General features: G+C 48.7%; 2 protein-coding genes across 3 annotated transcripts in view; one reads left to right on the top strand and one right to left on the bottom strand.

Annotated features, from left to right (window-relative positions):
• LOC144100117 (solute carrier family 35 member E3-like) overlaps nt 1-5,090 on the top strand; it is a 35,612-nt gene extending 30,522 nt beyond the window's left edge. The window contains exons 3-6 of one of the 2 annotated variants that reach the window (XM_077633150.1): nt 966-1,130; nt 2,490-2,679; nt 3,689-4,014; nt 4,303-5,090. In XM_077633150.1, coding sequence (XP_077489276.1) covers nt 966-1,130; nt 2,490-2,679; nt 3,689-4,014; nt 4,303-4,453 — 832 coding nt within the window. In that variant the 3' untranslated portion in view covers nt 4,454-5,090. The remainder of the gene's footprint in view (nt 1-965; nt 1,131-2,489; nt 2,680-3,688; nt 4,015-4,302) is intronic. The other variant, XM_077633151.1, reaches the window with a different exon arrangement.
• Sans (SAM_USH1G_HARP domain-containing protein Sans) overlaps nt 1-22,827 on the bottom strand; it is a 111,196-nt gene that overhangs the window by 73,467 nt on the left and 14,902 nt on the right. The gene's annotated exons all lie outside the window — the stretch shown is intronic.

Raw genomic sequence — 22,827 nt, 5'->3', positions numbered from 1 at the left:
ACCACCTAAATACCACCCCAACTTCTTCCGTTTCGCTACTGTGCAAGCATCATTCGAATCACGTTTCCTCCTAGCCGCTGCTGCTCATTCCGCTTAGCTGAGCGCGCTTTGGGGCAGTACCGCCTAATTAGCATCCCCAGGTTCTCGCCTGGTTACCACCGGCTACACCTTGGCAACTAAGCCACCTTCTAGGCAGGTGAACAGTGGCGCAGTGGCACAAGGCAGGTGCTATGGCAAGTGTTGCCATCGGTGAGACTTGGGTTTTTTTTTTAAGTTGGGTTTCGACCCAGGTTGCCCTTCCCGAGAAGCCTTTCGCGATTAAGTGAGCTGCCGCCTGACACGGTGGGCGTTGCCCACCACCTGATGGGCAGGTAAGCAGCCTGCCACAAAACCTGCTTCAGACAAACACAAACACACAATGCGTAAATTCGGAGAATAGCCACTATAAGTGCTAGCGCTTTAAAAAAAGGTAGGTAAGCTGTCTTCTAGCACACTCCTTTTTATAAAAGGGAGTTCTCTAGAGGGCAGCTCACTCCCTTTTTAAGAGATAGCTATACAGCTCGTTTGGTCGAAAAGACGTCGGCGTAGTAGGAGTCAGCACCGCGCGTCGGAAATAATCGGGGCTGCGTAAAAAAGTCGTATCACGGTAATTTGCGGTTCTAGCGAATGACGATCGATTCGTGTGAGATAGGCGATGACGAATTAATAAAATCATTGTAATTAATTGGTTAATTAAAGAAATGAAATGATTGAAAAATGGGGTTCGAAGGTGTCAAAACGCTGAAAACGAAAAGCCAATTCCTGATTATGCCAATTAAGAAAATTTAGAGTGCGTAATTGATAAATTAATTAATCGAAACAATTGAACAAATTAAAAACGTGTTCCAAGGTGTCAAACTGCTATGAATGGAAAGCCTATCCCACTATACGCTGCCGTGTTCTTTGTCCGGCTGGATGGAATGCAGGGCACCGAGGCCCACCTCGGAGAGTGGCGGAGACCCGAACCACCACGCTGCCCAGGCGGCGTCCCGCGCTGAGCACTGGAAGCTCGCCTTCCTGCTGTGCGCCTTCATGGCGCTGCCCAACCTGTCGCTCGAGTTCAACACCGCCGGCACCAGCCTCTTGCTCAGGTACGCGTTGCATGAGCACGTACCATGCAAAACCACGAGGAGCTAAACAAACTCAACACTGCAGCTGCAAATAACCCTCGATGCCATGAACCTGAGGTCACGACGTCACGGACAATACCACTGATAGAAGGGCCTCCTTTGCGGGGCATTCTCCCCTGCGTTCTTCAGTTGTGTGTGTATCTATGTATAAGGCACGGAATCAAAAGAAGCGCCATTTAGGTAAAAGTTCGCGGAATGTCCTCTTGCCTAAGCACTCAAAACATTTCACTGTCGTCCCTATTAGCGGCGATATACTTGAGCCAGGCGTGTACTGTAGTCTCATCTACATGCCTGAACGACGCCACCGCAGCGGCTGAGCGCTCATGGCGTTCGGCTGCTCAGCATTACGCCGCGAGATCCATTCCCGCCCCTGGCGGCGCCTCTTTTAGTCTTCCTTCCTTGAATCCCTCCTTCCTGAATAATAATAATTGGTTTTAGGGGAGAGGAAATGACGCAGTATTTGTCTCATATATCGTTGGACACCTGAACCGCGCCGTAAGGGAAGGGGTAAAGGAGGGAGTGAAAGAAAGGAAGAAAGAGGTGCCGTATTGGAGGGCTCCGGAATAATTTCGACCACCTGGGGATCTTTAACGTGCACTGACATCGCACAGCACACGGGCGTCTTGGCCCTTGTGCTGTGCGATGTCAATGCACGTTAAATTATTGTTTTCTGAGGAAGTGAAAGAAGAAAGGAAGAAAGCGGTGCCGTAGTGGAGGGCTCCGGAATAATCTCGACCACCTGGGGATCTTTAACGTGGACTGACATGGCAGAGCACACGGGCGTCTTAGCCCGTGTGCTGTGCGATGTCAGTGCACGTTAAATTATTGTTTTTTGAGGGAGTGAAAGAAGAAAGGAAGAAAGAAGTGCCGTAGTGGAGGGCTCCGGAATAATTTCGACCACCTGGAGATCTTTAACGCACGTGCACTGACATCGCGCAGCACACGGGCGCCTTTTGTGTTTCGCCTCCATCCACCCTTCACGGCGCGGCATGAGGTGTCCACCGAGATGTGCGGCAGTTACCGCGCCTTTCCTTTCCTCAAATAATAATAATGATTGCTTTTGGAGGGAAAGGAAATGGCGCAGTATCTGTCTCATATATCGTTGGACACCTGAACCGCGCCGTAAGAGTAGGGATAAAGGAGGGAGTGAAAGAAGAAAGGAAGAAAGAGGTGCCGTAGTGGAGGGCTCCGGAATAATTTCGGCCACCTGGGGATCTTTAACGTGCACTGACATCGCACAATTTTCATTTTTCACTACGACGGGCCCTGGCAAACAGTCTTCCTTCCTCTCTCTCTCTCTCCGGTTCGTTTCGGACGCAGGCTTCTGTCCCTGCCTGTGACGACGTGGCTGCAGGCGACGGTGTACGGGCGCAGGCAGCGGCGAGGAGCCGTGCTCTCGCTGCTTCCCGTGGCTCTGGGCGTGGCGCTGAACGCCAAGGGCGACCTGCGCTTCAACGCGGTCGGCGTCGTCTTCGGCGTCGCCGGCGCGGTGGCCTCCGCGTTCTACTTCGTGAGTCATGCATGTCACGCACCTCTCGAGCCACACAGGCATATATGCCATCGACGAACAAGTACGTGTGGTAATCAGTAGCCGGTCCGAGGGACCGAGGAGGCCGATGAGATTAAGAACTCTGCGGGGATACGCTGGCCGCAGCTGGCAAAGGACAGGGTTAATTGGAGAGACAAGGGAGAGGCCTTTGCCCTGCAGTAAGCGTAGCCAGGCTTATGGTGATGATGATGATGATGATGATGATGATGATGGTGATTGCGCCGCAGTCAGTAAAATCCAAACAAGATCGTCTCAGACAATCATGGAAGCGTTTGTACAAGTGCATAGAAACTCTACTTGACGGTTGAAAAAAAAAAGAAAGTAGTGCAACGTAACATAGCGAGAGCGGCTGATCAGTGGAATAGTTGGTCATTCATGAGAGCTCGGAATACAATCCAGCGCGATTTTTATACAAGGGCGAAGAAAAGACGGGACACGACAGCGCTGTGATGAGCCGACTTTACATAGTCATTGTCTAAAAGCTGTGTGTGTCGTGTTCCTTACGTAACATAGCTTGCACTGAAACCCTCTACTTGGAGGTACGCGACCAAGAGCTAAATTTTCTCCTTACGGCTCAATCGCTAAAGGACGACGGATGCATTGGCAAGTATAGTTGCAAGCAGGCGCTCTGGGCGCCGTACGTCTTTATAGTGTCACCCCTTACAAAAATGGTCTATAGACAGCCTATAGATTTCTTATAGACACTATTGCCTTCCTACAGATATTTCTCTGTCTATTCATAGTCTATAGACAAAAGTCTATTAAAAGTGTATGGTCATAAATCTATAGATTGTCTATAGACACTCTTTAGACTTTACAGACAGAAGTCCATGGACAGTCTACAGACTGTCTAAAGAAATTTTTGTAAAGAACGCCGCAGCACTTAACCCTACCACTTCCCCGCAGGAGCTCTGCATTTGGAACTTCTTTGTGCCGTACAATATACCTGCGGACCTGTCCCCTGCCGCAGACCCTGTCGGCCGAGCAGCAGCGCAGCCTCCGGCAGGCCCCGTGGCTGCTGCTGGAGGCCCAGCTGCAGAGGGCCATCCCCATGCTGGCCCTGGTCGCCCTGGTCCTGGAGCCACCGTGGCGACCACCCCGGGGCGCGTTCGTCAGGCACTGGCACGGTTCGGACGTGGGTCTTCTGGTGGGATCCTCTCTGGCCGGCTGTCTGCTCACGCTCAGCATGCAGTGGCTGCTGGGAAGGACCTCGGCGCTCACCTACCAGGTGCTGGGACACGTCAAGATGTGCGCCACCCTGCTGGCCTGCGCCGTCTTCCTCGACGAGCAGCTCAAGTGCGTAGCTGCTCGCCTGCATGTCTGTCCCTTTTTCTAGCACGTAGTCTGTACCAAGAACGGTTCGCCTCCGTCGAAACGCGGCCGCCGCGGTCGGGTTCGAACCCGGGTACTCCGGATCAGTAGCCGAGCGCCCTAACCACTGAGCCACCGCGGCGGGTTAAAGCATTCGATGTCCCTGTGAATTTTTTTTACAATGTGTGTACTTGCGCCATTGAACCACATGGACTATACCATTGGTACAAGAAGACTTCCCAGCACAACGGCCTTCCTTCCTATTCAATGCAGGCCCCTGCAGCAGGCGGGCGTGCTCCTCACACTGTCCGGTGCCGTCATATACACGGTGTCCAAGGCCCGCGACCAGACGCCGTCCTCATCTCATCACGGCAGCCAGCAGCCGCTCCTGGCCGCCTCATCCCCATCCCAAGCCCGCGGATAGCAACACTGGCTTCCCCGAACCACTGCTCTTGTACATAGTATAGTTGTACATAGACATTTGTTTGTTTGTTTTCCACCTGCGATGTGGAAAAAAAGGAAGTGAGTTTTCGTTACTGCCGCTTCCTGTCTCGCGTATGTTGTATGTTCCAAGTTGTGTTTGATCTATGCAAACGGTTGCTGCGTGCGCCGTCGTCCCACACCGGGCACTGCAATTTCGTTTACAGCTACGGCCCGATTTAATAATGTACATACATATTATATCGCTTTTGTTATCTTACAAATATATATAATCGGTGTTTACAAGTATTGTTTGCTCTTCTTTGAAGCAATGATGTGAGCAGAAGTTGCGTTCGATCTTTTACGTAAGTACATGTTGCCTACTGGCACCGAATCAACCGTCGACTATACCGAAGTTGTAATTTTCGCTTAGAGAGAAATAATGACACTGAACATTCCCTCTCCTACGCGGGTCTACTGTACCAGGAAATACGAAATAAACTGTAACCTCGTTATAACGAAGTGATTTATGACGAAATATTGGATGTAACGAAGGAATGATTCCCCTTGGAAGCTCATAATAATAATTGTCATAATGGTCATAATAATAATGGTCATAATAATAATTGGTTTTTTGAGGGAAGGAAATGGCGCAGTATCTGTCTCATATATCGTTGGACACCTGAACCGCGCCGTAAGGGAAGGGATAAGGGAGGGAGTGAAAGAAGAAAGGAAGAAAGAGGTGCCGTAGTGGAGGGCTCCGGAATAATTTCGACCACTTGGGGATCTTTAAAGTGCACTGACATCGCACAGCACACGGGCGCCTTAGCGTTTTTCCCCCATAAAAACGCAGCCGCCGCGGTCGGGTTCGAACCCGGGAACTCCGGATCAGTAGTCGAGCGCCCTACCCACTGAGCCACCGCGGCGGGGCGGAAGCTCGGTCAACACGGGCTATACGAAGTTACGGCTATAATGAAGTAATCGCCGGGCCCCTTCAACTTCGTTATAACGAGGTTAATATTTGCTAATTTCCGCCCCTCCGCGAGAGCAGTCTCTAGCTTCATCATCGTCATCATCATCAAACTGACTACACCCACTGCAGGGCAAAGGCCTCTCCCATGTCTCTCCAATTAACCCCGTCATTTGCCAACTGCGTCCACCGTATGCCCGCATAGTTCTTTATAATCTCATCCGCCCACCTAACTTTCAGCCGCTTTCTGCTACGCTTGCCTTCGTGGCGATAATCTATAGCATTGTGAGCTGAGAATTAGGGTCCGCCGTGGCAATTCTGTGGCCATGCCGTCCGGCTTCTGATCCCAAGGTAGCAGGTCTGATCCTGCTCTCTGCGATCCCATTTCGATGGAGGGGGATTGTCAGAGCACTCGCGTACAAATATATAGCCTAAAGAAACCCACGAAATCTATACAGAACCCTTCTTCACGACGCTCCTCATGACCCACCGTATTGCACTCACGCGCTGTAATACTCGTTGGGACATGCTTGGACCACTTTGAGAGGAACGTTTCTGCAGGAACGAATGGTGAAAATTTGTGACAATTTTTGTTGAAAGCAATTAAAAGCGACGTTTGGTCGAACAGAACCTCAAATATTTTAAATTGATAACACTAGTGTTCACGTCAGGCGCGAAATCCTCCGTCCTCGTCACGAAATTCGCTGAATGGTCGAGAAATGTCACATTACCTTGTGACGTCATCGCAGCCTGCCGCTACTGTGGCAAAATAGCGACCGGACTGTGAGCAACCGACGTGCCTAACGTGGCAGGTGGCCTTGAAATTATTTGATTGGTAGAGAGAGACCACAAGACCTTTGTGACGTCATCACTACCTGCCCACCGGGTTGTGCGCACGTAGCTTCTAGGTAGCAGCCTAGATAGCATTATAGAAATCGAGGCCACAGCAACCCGGGGCTGTCCGGTGATGCGAAATTTGCTGATTGGTCGAGAGAGGTAGGACGTCACAAGGTCAAGTGAACCAATCACACGCTGCTACCCAGAGAAGGCAAATCGGCATCGGACATGGACGAAGATACAGAAGAAGACTTTTTTAAAGAATAATGCAGAAAAATGAAGTACCTTAGTTCAACAAAGAATGTAAAGAAATCGAAATCAAGAATTACAAGAAAAAAAGCGATATATGCAAATGTCTGCACCGTCACACCATAGACGATACCTGCTGCTGCTAGTAGTACGGATACGGCAGTTTGATGGACCAACCATTGCAATGAGACTGACAAACACGGACACAAGTTGCAACAGAAGCTCCAACAAATATATATATATATATATATATATATATATATATATATATATATATATATATATATATATATATATATATATATATATATATATATATATATATCGCATTCCACTTAAGCGTCCCCATAGCCTTTTAGTTGGAGAAAACGTTTCGGCTTTGCACGAAGTCTGTTCAGCATTTGCAAGTCGAATTCGCACTCACAGGGGATTGAGCCCGGAGTCCTTTCTATTCTAGACCATGGGCAGTCGCTGTAGCGGCAGTGTTAACCGGTGCTGTTAGCAGGGACGACAGGCCTGCACACAACTGATGGACTACTCAAAATAGGACAGACGGCACATTGCACTACATATCTGGGAGCAGTCATTATGGCGGGCTTAACTTCTACGAGGTAACGTTTGAATCTCTCTGGTTCATTTCAATTAAACCAAGCGCGACAATTCTTAAAACATGCAAAACTGTTGTCACTTCCTCGAGAGCAACCTGTTCAACCTTGACAGATATAATCCCAGGTTTGGTTTGGTTTGGTTTAAGGGGGTTTAACGTCCCAATTGGACTAAGTCTATGAGAGACGCCGTAGAGAAGGGCTCCGGAAATTTCGACCACCTGTGCTTCTGTAACGTGCACTGGCATCGCACAGTACACGGGCCTCTAGAATTTCGCCTCCAACGAAATTCGACCGCCGTGGCCGGAATCAAACCCGCGTCTTATAGGTAAGTAGCCGAACGCCGTAACCACTCAGCCACCGCGGCGGCTAATCCCAGGTAAGTACATAATGAAAGATGTTTCTTAATAAAAGTTTATGCGGTCTGGATTCTCCATTCCGCCTGACTTGGATCGACTTGACCTGGCTTACACTGTCTGTGTATACGGAAATGTAACCCGGGTCCTCAATACGAGGCTTTACAGCGGCTCTGAGCCACGAGGAAACTAAGTCTTCTGGTCCAATCGGTATACTGTTTTGCTTCGACCGGGTCCAGCGTTTCCTTAGAAGTAGACCGTGCTCTTGGTTCAAGTCCCCTTCCGTAAGCGGTTGCACGTTCGGGAAGCGCCTATCGGAATGCGGCCGCGCACACAGGCACGAAAGAAGCATCGTGACCTCGGGATCAGTGCATGCATGCATGCATGCGTGTAAACTGTCGTTGCGGGAGCGGCTTTGCCATTGTTTTCAGGAGGGCTGTATTCAGTGACCGTTAATACACGTACGTGTATACACTGAGATGCATATTTATGTTTCAACCTACCGAATAACCATCGCTCGCACCACTGATTTGGTGGCGGTCACATTTCGCAAGGGAGTCGAATTTCGCGGTCTCTTTCGTGCAGCCAAGTATTAGTAACGGCGTTGGCCTGGTTCGTGCGGTAGAAATAAAAAAAAAGCGCCGTTTTCTGGAAGACCGACCTCACTGCCTTGGCGGAAGCACAAGCCGTTCGCAGCAGTGCATATGGTCACGGCGCTGGCGTACAGCCCCCGCCAAAAGTATACAGCCCAAGTCGTTTGCTTCTAAGCTGTTTCGCGGGGCTCCCTAGCATATCTAGCAGTCCAAAGCTTGGAAGGATTCAGGAGGTTACGGTCGCTACGGATGCATGACGAAGCATGCAGCAGGCCTCACAAGCAAACCCTCTGGGCCGTATATTTTCGGCGGGCAGTGTACATATAGTGTATAGTTTTCGGCAATAAGGCATCTACAGTGGTATACTCCCATTAGCTAAGTGCCATCTATTGTTTCAAGGCAGTCTTAGCTTTAACGGCTGTATCAACGCATTTTTTTTGTGCAGAGCCCTTACAAAAACTTCTTTAGAGTCTATAAACTGTCCATAGAGTACTGTCGATAAAGTCTATAGACTCTCTACAGACGAAGCCTAGAGCACAGGCTATAGGAAATACAAATCCTATAGACAGTCTATAGAGAATCTATAGATTTATGGCCATACACTTTTAGTAGAGTTTTGCCTATAGACAGTCTATAGACTATGGATATAAAAGATGAAATATCTACGGGAAGGCAATAGTGTCTGTAAGAAGTCTATAGCCGGTCTATAGACCATTTTTACAGGGGTTAGTGCACCGGTTTTCGTGTACGGAAATCTATCCGTACTGAAGGTATCTAATAGGATAGTTGGTATGTCGTCATAAGCTATAGAATTGGTCACCTTGAAAACGCCTCAGTCTTCTCAAGAAACAGCTATATCAACTACAGGTGCGCTACATATGGTATATGCTGTGTAGATCGAAGCAGTACTCCGATATATCCCAACGCGCCCAACGCAGATTTGGTTCAACGCATAGCATATATTACGCACTTTTTACGGCGCAGCTCTTAAGGGCCCGTTCGCCCGTTCGTCGGTGTAACCGAGCCAAATCATAAATAAAAATAAACTTTGTCGCGGCTGGGATTCAAACCCGCGGCGCGCGAACAGGCCAGCTTCGCTGGCCAATGCATGCACGAAAGCACTATTATATCGCTGCAGCCGATCACGCCTCGTTGTTGTTGTTGTTGTTGTTGTTAGCCTATCAAAGGATGGCACATACCCATACTGGGGGAGCGACCAAGAATCGGGTGACTATTCACCTGTATTCAGGTAATTAAAATGAAAAGCACGCGGGAAAGCAACACCGGAGGATTCTTCCTCATGAACAGAAAAGGGGATGAAAGTTTTGATTTGAAAATTAATAATAATAATAATAATAATAATAATAATAATAATAATAATAATAATAATAATAATAATAATAATAATAATAATAATAATAATAAAGAAAGGGTCTGGAAAGATTTATTGAGTCAAAATGTACTAATTGAGAGGAAAGAAAATGTTGTAACCCTTAGCATGGCAGTCGGTGAGATTCCAGCAGGAAATTTAGAACAGCGGTACAAACAGATCTGTGGTTGAACCCTAATATGGTGGCACCAATGATAGCAAGAGCGGGCTGCTTAAACTAGGACCAAGGGGCCGCAAGGGCTCCTCCAGCAACCTTCTTCTCAAAGAGGTGTATCGGCGACAATAGAGCAAAAAATGCTCAATGGATTCAGGCCCACCGCAAAATGAACAAAGGGGAGAGAGCGCCAAACCCGACCTGTGTAAATATAAATTAAGAGGATCGTATACGGCACCGCAGCCTCGTCAGAGATACTTCAAGCTGCCGAGATCTACAAACTTGCCTGTTGCAAGAATATCTGAGGTGCTGATAACCTGCCGATGTTAAGCCTCGTGCTAAACTCCGATAAACTCGTGTTAAACACTCCCGCGCTGTGCACTGCACATCGTTGTCTTCTTCAACTAATACTGCTGTCGGACTAATTTACACGTTCTCACGCGCTGTGCCAGCACATCGCCGCCTTCGTCAATTAATACTACTGTAGAACTAATATCGTCGCCAGAAGTGCCGACGACCCATCAACACAAAATAATGAGACTACAGAGCCTGAGACACCGACATAGCTACGTTCAAATTTAGCATTAAGGGGAATCGTAATCGTCCTTAGAATTTTTTTCCACATTTATCCCGCGATCGCTCGCGAAATGTGTTAATTTGGTACGCCATTCCACTTACCTATTCTACCCAGCACGTAGAATAGAGTTGCTCAGTATTACCTAGACGGAAAACAGATGGCGCTGCACTTCATCCACCATTAAGAAGCGCAGGAATACCCGGAAGACGAGGTTTCGAATATGGCTTGGCTATTGTTGGGCGTGAAACGCGGATTAAGCCATAACAATACGACTCTTTCACATCGCGGCAAACCTCGACAAACGATGTGAAAGTTAACGTGATAGCCTAGCACATTTACTAAGAAGGGGAACATACCCGGCAATTCTGGACAGCGGCGTCTTTGAGCGGGTTAAACCGTCTATGAATGCAATTTTTTCATATAATGCAAGATTTCACTATAACAATCAATATATCCGCAGATCACCCGACGGCAATCTTGATATTTTTTTTTTCTAGCTATTAACGTTTTTGCTTTCGCCAAAAGCCCCGCCGCGGTGGCTCAGTGGTTAGGGCGCTCGACTACTGATCCGGAGTTCCCGGGTTCGAACCCGACCGCGGCGACTGCGTTTTTATGGAGGAAAAACGCCAAGGCGCCCGTGTGCTGTGCTATGTCAGTGCACGTTAAAGATCCCCAGGTGGTCGAAATTATTCCGGAGCCCTCCACTACGGCACCTCTCTTCCTTTCTTCTTTCACTCCCTCCTTTACCCTTCCCTTACGGCGCGGTTCAGTTGTCCAACAATATATGAGACAGATACTGCGCCATTTCCTTTCCCCCAAAACCAATTATTATCTTTCGCCAAAAGCGTCCCCCATTGGTTTTCTATGGCAGCCTTAAGTGCTCGATGCGACCGATGGAAACACTTTAAAAGGCACGTTTTAGCTACGCATCAGAAGAATGAACTATTACCTTCAACTATTCCACAAACAATTTTGCAATTTTCAAAATTTTTTCCCGGAATTGCTGCACTTGATACCACTATTAAAATAATTTCATCTGCAAGCAAATGATAGCAGCGCGGCGCAGCAACCGATTCAGAGGCAGAATCCATGTTTTAGCTCCAACCGTATATGCAAGCCGAATAAGAAACCTCGTCTCCCCGGCATTTCCGCGGTGGGTGAAGTGCTTTTTAATAATATTAATCATAATAATTGGTTTTCGAGCAAAGGAAATGGCGCAATATCTGTCTCATATATCGTTGGACACCTGAACGGCGCCGTAAGGGAAGGGATAAAGGAGGGAGTGAAAGAAGAAATGAAGAAAGAGGTGCCGCAGTGGAGGGCTCCGGAATAATTTCGACCACCTGGGGATCTTTAACGTGCACTGACATCGCACAGCAGACGGGCGCTTAGCGTTTCGCCTCCATCGAAACGCAGCCGCCGCGGTCGGGTTCGAATCCGGGAACTCCGGATCAGTAGTCGAGCGCCCTAACCACTGAGCCACCGCGGCGGGGTGAAGAGCTTTTTAAAAACTCGCGTAGCCGGTGGCGCCAGCTTTCCCTCTGGGCACTACTGGGAAACTCTATGGCACGTAGTACGTACCTTGCATATACGATCGCGAGCGTCTTTAGTCGTGCCGTGAAAACGCCCATGCAAAAAAAGAAAGACAAACAAGGCGGCAAGCCTTTCTGCCCCCCCCCCCCCCACAAACACACACACACAACGCGTTAGCACGAGAATACACTACTACGCGCTCACTGCCAGCCTCCAAGATGTATATATATGCACGGGAGAAGCAAGCAACGGAGCACTGCCAACTAAGGCAGGAAGAAAAGAGTGGAGAGGGGGTGTGTGCCGGGGCGTTGTCGTGTGTTGTTATACTGACGCCAGCAGGCGGCGTACGCGCATCATGTGGCACACGCGGTCCTCCTCATAAGGCTGCTTGGCCTCGTTATTGCCTGGTGGCGCGGCGCTGTTTTTTTTTATCCTGTAAAGAGAGCCCCGAAGGCGCGACGACCCCGTCTGGTTAGAAAGATAGAGGGCGGGAAAGGAGGGTCTACAAGCTGCCGGCGCGCGGTCGTTAAAGACGTGGACGAGTCGACGAGCTCCACATCGCGTATGTCTCCTTGTTTCCTAACTAGATGGAGTGTAATACAGATGCGTTGCTCCACCTGCGTAAACACACCCACAAGCACAGACTCACACAGACAGGCGCGTACACATCGTCGGTATAATACGGGCCTTTTTGATACATTTCACCTTTACATTTCTCAGTTTTGTGTCTTTCTTTACGGGCATCTTTACCCGCCGCGGTGGCTCAGTGGTTACGGCTACTGATCCGGTGTACCCGGGTTCGAACCCGACCGCGGAGGCTGCGTTTTTATGGAGGCAAAACGCTAAGGCGCCCATGTGCTGTGCGATGTCATTGCACGTTAAAGATCCCCAGGTGGTCGAAATTATTCCGGAGCCCTCCACTACAGCACCTCTTTCTTCTTTCACTCCCTCCTTTCCGCCTTTTCTTACGGCGCGGATCAGATGTCTAACGATATATGAGACAGATACTGCGCCATTTCCTTTCCCTCAAAACCAATTATTATTATTATTATTATTATTATTATTATTATTATTACGGGCATCTTTGTTTAGTGGTATAGAGGTGAGGCCAGAATAATACGCAGCACGCTTCGGCGTTCGAACATCCTGCATTCCGTAGAGACAATAACAAGGTTTCTTGGTCTTATACACGAGCGCGCTCAGCGGCATTTGCTAGCTTATGGTTAAACTAAACCGTTAATTTCCGATTAGCAAGGCACGTGAGGAACTTGATCGCCGAACCGCGCTCCGTATAATAACTACGGCCGCCACTGTATTAAGTGGAATTCCGTTTATTCGAACTCGCTTAATTCGAACATCCGGTGTATTCGAAGTCGCGCTTCGATGCCATCACCATGACGCATATTTCAAAAGGGTTTATGGGTTTATGGGGGTTTAACGTCCCAAAGCGACTCAGGCTATGAGAGACGCTGTAGTGGAGGGCTCCGGGAATTTCGACCACCTGGGGTTCTTTAACGTGCACTGACATCGCACAGTACACGGGCCTCTAGAATTTCGCCTCCATCGAAATTCAACCGCCGCGGCCGGGATCGCACCCGCGTCTTTCAAGTCAGCAGCCGAACGCCGTAACCACTCAGCCACCGCGGCGGCTTATTTCAAAAGGCTCCGCATTAGTCGCACTCAAGCTTTCGGTCGCCTCCGAGTTCGAGTTACCTAAAGTCGACTGCGTAGATGTTCTGCGAGTTCTTATTAAACACTGAGTGATTAAGTCGGCGCTCAAGGCGTATATTTTCTTCCTTGGTACATTGTCTGTTCGCGCTGTTGTGTTAAAACAAAAAAAAAAGCTCGTAGGTATAGAGAGGAGCGCGGCGTCGGACTCGTTGTCCGGGAAGTGGCTCTTCCCAGCAGCTCGGAAAGTGTATAGCGTTGGTATGCGCGACTTGGGGCCGCAGCCGAGCAGCGTTCCTTGTTGTCCGCCGCCGCTCCCGGCTTCTTTTAGTGTGTGTAGAGAGGATCAAGGTCAGCGAACTCGGCCACCGACCGGCCCGCCAGTTGGTGCCGCGGCGGCCGTGGTATCCAGGCTGTGTGTGTGCTCTCAGTGCATTATGGGATGCCGAACGTGCGCTGCTGCTCCTGCTCATATGAGAAAGGCCGGCGCTTATTTAAAGCGTTTCTTATTGCTCTGTCTTAGCCAGACCTCGCTGCGTTGTTGCGCGAGAGCAGGAGTTGGGCCGAGATCATGTGTAACGATTGCAGTCTACTTCTGACCCGTTTCGATCATTTCGCCCTTTACGATTAGCCGTCCCTAGAGAAACTTTCCATATGAGGGGTCCCATTATTCTATACATTTTCCCATGGATCATATGATGTACATATCATATAGACAGTTGATACGGGCTAAATGGACAGCGCATATGGAAACATACGGACTTCGTATGACGTCATGCACGCTGTATGGAAATCCAATTAAAACTAAATGGAAAGTATATGTACACCGTACCGAGAACATACAGAGTACAATACATTTCTATATATTCTTTTTCCATATCATATGGACTCCATATTCCCGTAATTCCATATCAGCAGCTCATATGAAACGTTCCAGTACGGGTGTCGAAGCCGAGATCCCGTTGTTACCAGTATGAAGCATGGTGGCAGAGAAAGTAAGGACAATCGCTAAACTTCAACTATGTGCAGGTGATTTAAAAGCTTTTTTTTTTTCAAAATTAGTTCAACTATACAACTAACTGAAACTCACCGACTGTTCCATGAAAATGTGTTCCTGCCGCCATGCCTCATACTGCTTCCAACCAAGTAATTCAACTATCAACTTTAAGACGTTGTCACAGCTCATGCCGCTTACATCACCAACAAGAATGTGATAACAATTGGTAGGATAAGAGTAAAGTAATCGTTGGCGCAATAAACGCGGACAAAGAACTGATAGACACGGGATGGGTGCCAGTGTACCAACTCGTTCTGCGCGCGAGATGTCATGAGCTGTGACAACGCCTTAAAACTGATAGTTGAATTAGTTGGTTGGAAGCAGTACGAGGCATGGCGGCAGGAACACATTTTCATGGAACAGTCGCTGAGTTTCAGTCAGTTGTATAGTTGAACCAGCGCGCAAGTAATAGACACAAAAGACCACAAACTATAAGGTCACAGTGCTGAGTCGGTCTACTTCGATTTTTTTTACGTTTTTGCCTGCGTTCCTTGCGCGCCGGTTAGACATTGAAATGAGCCAATAGTAACCAGCTAGCGCCACTTATTGTTCTAGTCGATAACAGCTGACGACAATGGGGCTAATAGGCTCCGCCATGGCCTTGACGTAGAGCATATGGCACGCATTCTCGAGGTGCTGGGTTCGATCCTCAGTGCCGCCTGGTACCGACCAGTTATCTAATGGGTAGAAGATTTACCCGGTCTGGTGCTCGGTTTTTCTGGGGTGAGGTGCTTGGGAAAAAGGGTCTCGGATCAAACCGTTCGATAGAAGACCCTTTTCCCAAGCATTTCACCATAGAAAAGCCGAGCACCAGGCCGGAAGAAATCTTCCCTTACAAAAAATGGTATATAGACAGTCAATAGAATTCTTATAACCTCTATTGCCTTCCTATAGATATTTATTTTTGTCTATTTATAGTCTATAGACTGTACATAGACAAAAGTCTACTACAAGTGTATGGCCATAAATCTATAGACTATCTACAGACTATTCTCTGGGGTCTGTCTATAGAGAGTCAATATACTTTTATAGACAGAAGTCTATCGACAGTCTATAGACTGTTTAAAGAATTTTTGTAAAGGCTGTACCGATTAGAAAACCGATGGGTACCCGGCGGCACTGGGGATCGAACCCCGCACCTCCCGAATGCGGGGCGGATGCTCTACCACAAGGCCACCAAGATCAAGAGTCAGCCAATTACATCCTTGTTGATTCGGCACCCGACTTGATCGAAGCCAATTCCACAAGTATAGCTCCCATCGCGCATAACGCTTCCATAGCGAGGTATAGAATAAACAGGGTGTAGTAACCCATACGTACAACAGGTACGCATCGCAGGAAGCAACGACAGCGACGACGACAAGCTGCTTCCGCGTCACGCCTATACACACCTTGCAGGCTGCACGCATCACCGTTCACGGCGGTCGGTCGTTCCCGCCAGTACCCCCCCCCCCCCCCCAGCCTTCTTTCTATCAGCTCGCCGAAAGCCTTTTTATACACACGATCCATTCCTGCCGCCATGGACGGTGTGTGTACACAAGACACGACGTGGATTATGCGAGGCGCCGTGCAAGTCCGACACGGGTGAGGGACTGCCCTTGCGGAGACCAAGGCGACCTCTGGCGGCCGGCAGCGGAGAGAGATAAGCCACGCACTCGGGTACACGTGACAGGAGGACACCCGTGGCATACCTTCTGCACACTCGCCGCTCACTTCCGGTTCCGCCATACCGACCAGCGCGCAACGGTATGTGCCTGTGTTCGCAGGAATAGCAAGTGCGTATATGCAGCTGAGTGTGAAGTGAAAGACACTCACAAAGTCCCCTGCGGGTGTGCCCTCTACACCCCCCCCCCCCCCCCCACCCCAGGACCCCCCTTTCCGCGACAGCCGGCCGACCCTTAGCAAAGTTGTGCTCACATTATATAAATTCATCAATAGAAAGTTCATAGAAGTGTCAAAAACTTCCCATAACAAGCACGAAGGATGTTCGTCGCAAGGACGGGACTTCATACTTTCCAGTGGCTCAGCGCAGTACAGACATCACGTGCATGCCGCGAGGTTGAAAAAAAATTGCGGCCGGTTTGCGCAGTCAAGTCAAATGCAAATATGCTCGCTAATAGGGTGTGTGTTTTGCAATATTTGCATAATTAAGCATTGTTACGCTGAGGTGTTTGTCGTGGTGTTTTTTTCTTAATAAAAGGGGGTGAGCCGCCTAGGTCACGTGACCTCGTGACGAATCACTTCCTCTCATATATACAGGCACGTATACAAGGGGGGCTCCAAAGATGCCCCCCCCCCCTTTCTTTAGGCAGTGGTCAGCCAGCTAGAGCGTAGTTTTGTAGCGATAGCTACATTGGGGTAGCATTTCGAGTCTCCAGCGTGGCGGTGTCACGTGACCGGGGCGGCGCCGCCACGTTTTGGTCACGTGACCAGCCACGTGGTGTGGAGCAGCTGCTGCTGCCGGCGGCTCGGCGCGCCGGCGAAACCGAGCTGCCACAGCTGTGCGCATGCGCCGTGTCAAGTGGGACGAAGATGAAGAAGGAACGCCCAGCGAAACGGAGAGGCGAAAGACTGACTTTGCTATTGAACTGAGCAAGTTCCACTCGGCCAGGTGTAACTATCGCGTCACTCCAGGTTTAACCAGAGCTAAACCACCGCCTTTTTTTTTTCATCGAGTAGTCGCCACCAAGGCACATACGGGACACTGGAGGTAAGATAAACCGACAGGCACCGAATACTCGAAATGCGGAACAGTAGAGCGTGGGACACTCTTGAACTGAAAAAAAAAAAAACGTACGTGCGAACTTCGATCGACCCGGACAGCTGCTGAACACTCGCAACAGACCTCACCTTCCCCCAAGGAGACCCCTATCGGCCCGCCCTGATAAAACCGGGCGGGACAGTTTAATTGCCGAAACGTCGAGCAAAGTCGACGACCGGTTTCCGACAGAACACTTCCTGCTCGACTCACTCACTGCCTGAACGATATCACCAACTGAGCGAAAGCGCTTTCAAAGACTGGAAGAACACAACGACAGGAAAGACGCATGTTCAACAAAAAAAAAACAAATCTGCGTAAGAAAAAACAAGCACAAAACACAGAAGGCATGCAAACACATCGCGCTGTCTTGTTTTTTTTTTTGTTCTTGCCTTCTATGGCTGTGTTTTTTTTAATCGAACATGGACCACCAAGCAGCCAAAGCCCTCACTCTTGCAAAACAGGAGGCAATTATCAGCGGGCTAAATCGCTGAATTCCGCTTTGGATAACACACTTCCAAACGTCGTCGGCACGTACCTAAGAGGACACACACGTACGCACATTACCGACCGGCATCATGCGGAACGTGACTGATTCTACACCGTTATGAACGTGCACAGACGGAGGTCGGGAGCTGTAGGGAAGCAAAACGCAAAGAGATAAAAAAACAAACTACGCGAAAAGAAGAGAAAGCCGACGGACGACTATCGCATGCGGAACGTGATGTGTGCTATCGGCACTGCACGCGCTACACCACATAACCGGAACGCCCAGAGGTCCCAGCGGAGTTTGCCCTATCTGCCAGCGGTCGCATATAGAAAAAAAAACGTCGGCGCGCAAACGTTTTACGGCTTCGCAGTACCGTGGGAACCGATAATAATAATAATAATTGGTTTTGGGGGGAAAGGAAATGGCGCAGTATCTGTCTCATATATCGTTGGACACCTGAACCGCGCCGTAAGGGAAGGGATAAAGGAGGGAGTGAAAGAAGAAAGGAAGAAAGAGGTGCCGTAGTGGAGGGCTCCGGAATAATTTCGACCACCTGGGGATCTTCAACGTGCATTGACATCGCACAGCACACGATCGACAAACAAGAAAGCTGTTGCTTCAAGGAATGCATAGATTCCTTCGTAGGCATCAAGACAGTCCCGATACTTCCTCCTGCATACAATTTTTAGCAACTTTTTAATACAATAAAATACGTTTCGAATTCATTTTTTTTAATGCCATTGTACACAGCTGCACAGTATTTCACTTTATTCAATTCAGGGTAATCGGAGAGTTCATAACAACATATGGCATATGATTAATGGATTTCCACTCACAAATATGCTTGAAAACGGCATCCGTGCACTTGTCCAGATAACGTAGCCTAGAGCTCAGAGGTGCAGAGATATATGGTTCTCATAAAAAAATCTACGCTTAATTGAGACAACTTGCACATGAGGCACCTCCTCCGCATTAAATACTTTGGCCACTGCAGCACGCCGCAACCAAACACTCCCTTTCCTTCCCTATTTCTCTGACCCACTCCTAACACTAGCGAAGAAGATTGCTGGACAGGTGGGCGCGAGCCCTCACAGGCAGAGACTTTCGTGCGTTAACCTAGGATACAACGAACTTTCTTGCGTTCACCTCGGATATAACGAACTTTCGTGTGTGAACCTCGGATATAACAAACTTTCGTGCGTGAACCTCGGATATAACAAACTTTCATGCGTTCACCTCGTATAACGAACTTTCGTGCGTGAACCTCGTATATAACGAACTTTCGTGCGTTAACCTCGTATATAACGAACTTTCGTGCGTTAACCCCGTATATAACGAACATTCTTGCGTGAACCTCGGATATAACGAACTTTCGTGCGTTAACCTCGTACATAACGAACTTTCGTGCTTTAACCTAGAATACAACGAACTTTCGTGCGTTAACGTAGGATACAACGAACTTTCTTGCGTTCACCTCAATATAACGAACTTTAGTGCGTTAACCTCGTACACAACGAACATTCGTGCGTTCCCCTCGTATATAACGAACTTTCGTGCGTTAACCTCGTATATAGAACGAACTTTCGTGCGTTCACCTCGGATATAACAAACTTTCATGCGTTAGCCTCGGATATCACGAACTTTCGTGCGTTAACCACAAATATAACGAACCTAAGTATGCCACCTCAGATAAAACAAACTTTCATGCCTGGACCTCGCATTTAACGAAATAACGAGCCTGAGTATATATCATTTCGAATATAACGAATTTCAGGGTGCTAACCTCGGATATAGCAGCTATGACCCCAACACCCCAACAGGCAGCTTTGCGAGCAGGTTGCACGCCTGCCTCGCTTATCGGACATGACGGTCTGTACTGCACCCGTTACAGTGGTTCACTGACCTCAAGACTTTTGATCGAGTCTCTACATACACGGTCGGAGGGTGGTGACTCTTAACAAGAAGCTTCCTTCTCTGGTCACGTGATCAGGGGGGCCTTAGAAGCGTGCGCATTTTGGAGGGGGGAGAGGTGTTGTACAGTTATATCTACCACTTCGTTGAACTGGATAAAGACAGAAAGTCTGGGATTGTTTCTTAATTTGTTTTGTCATTTCGCCTCATTCAAGACAAGGATGTCTTCGCAGGTACTTAAACCTGGGAACTCGCGCCCATACCAGCAGAACGCCAAGGCCGCTTCACTGAGCCATCGTGCTGGTTAAACGGACAATGGCCAAGCGCTGGCTTATTACAATTTCTTATTTATTCAGTCGCACAGAAAAGACAAAAATAACGCAGTGCGAATGGTCATGTCTGCATGAAAAACAAAAAAGACAAGGGGGGGGGGCAGTGCGAACGCATTAATTCCCAGCTACGGTTATCTTGGGACGCGCAGACGGCGCACCAACGGTGTCAACAAAACACACAAACATAACGCGGTGTCTAAGCGCGCGTTCTAAAAATTCCTCCCTGCAAGCCAGTTGAACGCTGGAAGACTGCTATACAGCACGCACTACCACCACGTGTCTCCACTTCTATTCTGCTTTTCACGCGGAACGCCTACATAATACCCCGAGATAACTACTGGCGACCGTGCACGCGAACAGCAAGGCAACGGAGTCGCTATAACGTCGTGCCATTATGCGGCTTTAGTAGAGCGTGCGTCTCGCCTTGGCACACGTGAGAAAACCGAGTAGCAACAAAAACGACGGGTCGGTACACGGCCTCCGAGATCCGAACTTACACCGCGACGTAGTTGTACGAAATCTCGGAGGCTATACATGATATAGGTAAGAAGTGTGCGTCCGGCGCTAAGTATATACTGTTGCGCGCATGCGTACACGGTTTCGATGAGACCTCAGGAGGCAGCCTCGTACGCCTCAGAGAAAATGCGAAGGTAGTACAGGGCTGGTCGAAAGTTCCCAGGCCACGGGGCCTGCTTTTTCAGAGGTATATCCAGGCAGTTAACATGCCAATAAATGTATCAAGCTTCTCGGAGGTGAGAATGGTAGTTCTCCCACCCTCCACAGATATTCTGAGCTTTGGGGGTCTCAACTATACCTGACTATACTGCTCGAAAGCATGGCCCTGTAGCCTGGGAACTACTGACCAACCCTGTACCTAGCGTCAGTGCACCAGTAACCGTCTTGACACTGCAACTGCAAGAGAAAGCTAGATGCGGTGCATATTTTTTAAAACACAAAAATCTTTTTTTTTTCTAAAATTTCAAACGCATTAAATATCCGCGCGTTATGCCCTGTCCTGTGCGCTATGGTAGAGAGGGTAATGCATAGACTGAATTCAATTGAGAATTGTCCTCACCCCAGCACAGAAATGCGACGTGTGTTTACATTATAAAGATACGAAAATTGAAAGCAAAATAGAGCCCAGCCTCGTTCTTCCAACTGTGTCTTGCATTTGGTCGTTGTCTCGCAGAAATTAACACCTCCACTCAATGTTAACCAGGCCACACACATCAGACACAGAGAAAAATCTCAAGCGGAGAACGTATTTGGGAGTCTGAGGCTCCTTGACGAACTCGCGGCAACATTAAAACACACAAAAGGTAAACAAAACCTCCCAGAGCTCTCATCCTCTCCGAAGGCCAAGAAGTGATAGCGATAACAATGCTCCCCTCTCCCTTTTGCCGAGGTTCTAGGCCTACTTCGATCCCGTGATCTCACGAGACACGATCTCGACAGGGCCTTTGTCGTCAGAATGAGGCAATCTATCTAGGCACACCAATCTAAATATGTATCTAGTACCCTTTGAATCTAAGCAGACATTGTCCATACGACAGATCAATTACGCGCAATTACACGCACAATTACAAGCAAGTGATTTATAGCGTGATCAATTATGGCCCCATTGCATTAACCCCCAGTCAAAGCCGCACTGAATCAACGGCATAACCAGAGTTCCTTGAAATCGGAATTGCCTCAAGTATGACGCGAGCGGCCGTTGCCTTGACAACCGCCAATGGAGCTTATTACGGCGCACCTACAGTACAGCGGCTGGAATACTATTCCTATTCCAGCCACTGTGCCTACAGCCCGCACACACCTGCACACAAAACACACACGCCTCCCTCGTATACCCAGTACCCGCGTGACCAGCTGCAGCAGCTCAATCCGCACGCACAACCGGGATGTCTGAGAGAACTAAAGTCGAAAAAAAAAACGGGTAACAAATAATAAAGCCAGACAAAGCTGCATGCAGACACTGCTGGCACAGACGGCAGAACGGCAAATTGAAGTCACCAAAGGGGGATATGCTGAATACACATAGCCACGGCACCGCTCTCTCGGCGTGCGTCAGAGCTTTCTACATGCACGGTTTGATGTTTTGATTGTTTCGAACCCGACCGCGGCGGCTGCGTTTTTATGGAGGAAAAACGCTAAGGCGCCCGTGTTCTGTGCGATGTCAGTGCACGTTAAAGATCCCCAGGTGGTCGAAATTATTCCGGAGCCCTCCACTACGGCGCCTTTCTTCTTTCACTCCCTCCTTTATCCCTTCCCTTACGGCGCGGTTCAGGTGTCCAACGATATATGAGACAGATACTGCGCCATTTCCTTTCCCCAAAAAACCAATTATTATTGTTTCGTCTCTCCAATGCATTATAGCTTGAGCGCGTACTAGGAGGCAACGTCTGCGGCGGACGGCACACTGGGCTGGTATAATAGTGTTCTAGCACATCGGAGATGTACAGGTTTGAATAGGAGACAAACAGGATTATGGCAAATTTCGTTTAACGTTATAGGATGAAGCTTCCAAAGCGATTCAGCCTTTGAGTGACTCCTTAGTGGAGGGCTCCGTATAACTACCATTACCCGTGGTTAATTACCGTGCACTTACATCAAACAGTGCATGCAAGTCGTGGGTTCGAACCCGCCCACTACGGTAGTACTTCGATGGAGGAAAAATGTGAGAATTCCGTGTACTGTGCATTGTTAGTGCCCGTTAAGAACCCCAGGTGGTCGAAATTATCCGGAGCCCTCCACTACGGCGTCTCTGATAGACTGAGGCGCTTTGGGACGTCCATACTATGAAGCCAAACCAAATGTGCCATAATCGTATTTGCTGACCGGTTCAAACCTATATACATTTTTCAGTAGGGTAGCGTAGACGTGTACCGGATTAACGTA

Source organism: Amblyomma americanum, chromosome 8 (genome assembly GCF_052857255.1).
Source record: "Amblyomma americanum isolate KBUSLIRL-KWMA chromosome 8, ASM5285725v1, whole genome shotgun sequence".
Lineage (NCBI taxonomy): Eukaryota > Metazoa > Arthropoda > Arachnida > Ixodida > Ixodidae > Amblyomma > Amblyomma americanum.
This window is presented reverse-complemented; position numbering and strand designations above follow the sequence as displayed.